General features: G+C 54.8%; 1 protein-coding gene across 1 annotated transcript; it reads right to left on the bottom strand.

Moving 5' to 3' along the window:
* Positions 1 to 7: 7 nt before the first annotated feature.
* CUNH19orf47 (chromosome unknown C19orf47 homolog) lies at positions 8 to 3,245 on the bottom strand (the record flags this gene model as incomplete). The annotated part of the gene is made up of 7 exons (XM_035313862.1): positions 3,216 to 3,245; positions 2,975 to 3,062; positions 1,344 to 1,458; positions 1,130 to 1,205; positions 893 to 1,015; positions 475 to 624; positions 8 to 103 (listed from the first exon to the last, which is right to left on the bottom strand). Coding segments are annotated over exons 1-7 (667 nt in total), but the record flags the coding sequence as incomplete, so codon positions are not given.
* Between the last annotated feature and the right edge of the window lie 6 nt (positions 3,246 to 3,251).

Genomic DNA, 3,251 nt, shown 5'->3' with positions numbered 1-3,251 from the left:
TTTTTCCCCCCAAAACACGTCCCCGCTGCGCTCACCTTGCCCGCCGCCACGTCCGCCTTCGTCTCGGCTCCCAGGCGGTCGAAAACCGACGTCCTCTGCAGACCTGGAGGGTTTTTTTTTAAGGGAGAAAACGCAGTTTTGAGAAATTTAGGGAAGGGAAAGTGGAAGAGGTTGGGAAGGTACCGCCAGCGCGCCCAAAACCACAGAAATCCCGTTAAATCGGCGCTCCAAGAGCGTTCGCTGCTCCTCCTGGTGCCCGTGGTCTCTTTTTTAAGGCATAAACATGATTTTTAGGGAGAAAAATGCCAACTTTAGGGCTCGCAGCAACTTGTTGTCTGCTTATAGCACCGCGTAACCGAGCCGAGATTTCTAACAGCTCGGGATCGTTGCGGAAGACGCAGGGCTCACCCCCCGGGGTTTTGGGGGCCCCAAAACGTCCCCGTGGTGGGACGGGGGGGCCGGGGGGGCCGCTACCTTTGGCTGCCTGCTGCTCCAGGATCTTCTTGGTGCGCGGCGTGGTGCCCTTGGGCATGGTGATGACGTACTTGCCCTCCATCTCCGCCGTCACGCGGCGCCGCTTGGCCGGCACCGGCGCGGGGCTCCCGGCTTCCGCCTCGCGCAGACCTCAGGGGGGGAGGGGGGGGAAAACACAGGGAGAAGCTCAGCCCCAGTGGCTAAAACGGTGAGAATTGGCCCCAAAAGAGCACCTGGGGGGGGGGGTAAAAACACCTAAAACCCCCGCAGATTTTGGAAGAGGCGTGATTTGGGGCAAAAAGCCACCCGGGGCGGCCGTGCGCGCGCGGCTCCCTCCTTACCCCCGCTCTTCCTCCCCACCCGTGCTCTTCCTCCCTGCCCACCCCTCTTCCTCCCCGCCCGTGCTCTTCCTCCCTACCCCCGCTCTTCGCCGCCAGCTTGTTGGAGACGGTGACGGAGATTTTGGAGGCGTCGGGCCTGCGGGCGGGGGCGGCGGGCGGCGAGTCCCGGCTCAGGCTGTTGGCGATCATGCGGGAGGCGGCTGCGAGCAGAGCCGGGAGGGGGGCACTATGAATTAAAGCCCCTCGAAGGTTTTTTTTTTAAAAAAAAAAAATAAAGAAATCAGGGGTTTAGGGGTTGTCGAACCCGCACTCACCGCTGCTGGCGTTGCGGCGCAGCTCCGCCGGCGCGCTCGGGGGGCTCAGCGCCTCGGTGGCCGCCTTGCACATCTCCTGCGGGGCGCGAGCTCCGTCAGCACCCCCTAAAATCCCCCCCAGCCCAACCTGTGGGGGGTCCCTCGCTTATTTCCACCCTTCCCGGTCCAACAAACCGGCTCGTCCCAGTCCCGGGCTGGTGGGGGAGGTTCGTACCTGCCTGTAGACGACTTTGGCGTGCTTGAGGATGGCGATGATGTCCCCCACGATCGTGATGCCCAGCTCGTTCATGATCTCCTTGTTGAGGTCCAGCAGCATGTTCTTCTGGATCCTGCGGGGAAGCCGGCGGTCTGGGACAATCCCCCCCCCTTCCCCTTGTCTCGTTACAAGCTTCATTAAACCCCAGCGAGGCTAATTAACCCCAGGATTAATCCAGCAGGAGCTACGGCAGCGGCGGTGCCGAAAACCAAACGCAGATTAATCAATAAAAGTAGCGAAACGAGGGGAAAACTGGACGGGCTGTTGGGTTTCGCTCTTCCCCGCATGGTTTTGGGTCAAAAAGAAGGGTTTGGAGGCACGGAAGATAACGAAAACGAAGCTCGGGCCAGATTAATTAACAAAACGAGCAGAAAATGGGGCAGGCTGTTGGGTTTTGCTCTTCCCCACACGGTTTTGGGTCAAAAAGAAGAGTTTGGAGGCACGGAAGATAACGAAAACGAAGCTCAGCCCAGATTAATTAACAAAACGAGCAGAAAATGGGGAAGGCTGCTGGGTTTTGCTCTTCCCTGCGCAGTTTTGGGTCAAAAAGAGGAATTTGGAGCCTGGTGCCGATAACGAAGCTTGGCCCTGATTAATTAATAAAATTATGAAATGAGAGGAAAATTGGACGAGCTGCTGGGTTTGTTCTTCCTCACCCAGTTTTGGGTCAAAAAAAAGAGTTTGGAGGCATGGAAGATAACGAAAACGAAGCTCGGCCCAGCTTAATTAACAAAACGAGCAGAAAATGGGGAAGGCTGCTGGGTTTTGCTCTTCCTCGCATGGTTTTGGGTCAAAAAGAGTTTGGAGGCCGGCGTTGATAACGAAAACAAAGCTCAGCCCAGATTAATTAATAAAAATAATGACATGAGAAGAAAACAGGGTGGGCTGCTGGGTTTTGCTCTTCCTCGTGTGGTTTTGGGTCAAAAATAGGAATTTGGAGGCCGGTGCCGACAATGAAAATGAAACTTGGCCCTGATTAATTAATAAAAATAATGAAACAGGAGGAAAATTGGACGAGCTGCTGGGTTTTGCTCTTCCTCACCCAGTTTTGGGTCAAAAAGGGAAGTTTAGAGAAACGGAAGATAACAAAAATGAAGTTCGGCCCAGATTAATTAACAAAAATAGCGAAACGAGAGGAAAACTGGATGGGCTGTTGGGTTTTGCTCTTCCCCGCACGGTCTTGGGTCAAAAAGAAGGGTTTGGAGGCCGGCGTTGATAACGAAAACGAAGCTCGGGCCAGATTAATTAACAAAACGAGCAGAAAATGGGGCAGGCTGTTGGGTTTTGCTCTTCCTCGCACGATTTTGGGTCAAAAAGAAGAGTTTGAGGCTGGTGCCGATAACAAAGCTTGGCCCTGATTAATTAATAAAATAATGAAATGAGAGGAAAATTGGACGGGCTGCTGGGTTCTGCTCTTCCTCACCCAGTTTTGGGTCAAAAAGAAGAGTTTGGAGGCCGGTGCCGATAACAATAACGAAGCTGAGCCCAGATTAATTAATAAAATGAGTGGAAAATGGGACAGGCGGCTGGGTCTTGCTCTTCCTGGTGCGTTTTTGGGTGAAAACGAGGAGTTTGGGGGCTCCCCCCACCTGTTATCGACGAACATCACGGCGTAGTTGACGGCGGGGCCGGGGGGGATCCCCGCTTCCTTGAAGAACTGGATCCACTCCGACGTCGCTGCCAGGAGGGAATAAAAATGAGTAAAATGAGTAAAATTCAGAATTTCTTCTCCGCGCCCACCCCCCGCGGATCCCGTAGGGTTTTGGGAGGGGGGGGTTGCAGGGTTTTGGAGCTCCCCAGCCCCCGTTTTTGAGGGTTTAGGGCACTCACCCATCGTCACCGACACCATCACCGGGCCCCCCCCCC

The sequence above is a fragment of the Oxyura jamaicensis genome, unplaced genomic scaffold (genome assembly GCF_011077185.1).
Source record: "Oxyura jamaicensis isolate SHBP4307 breed ruddy duck unplaced genomic scaffold, BPBGC_Ojam_1.0 oxyUn_random_OJ69127, whole genome shotgun sequence".
Lineage (NCBI taxonomy): Eukaryota > Metazoa > Chordata > Aves > Anseriformes > Anatidae > Oxyura > Oxyura jamaicensis.
The sequence above is the reverse complement of the archived record's forward strand: the minus strand, read 5'-3'. Positions and strand labels throughout refer to the sequence as shown.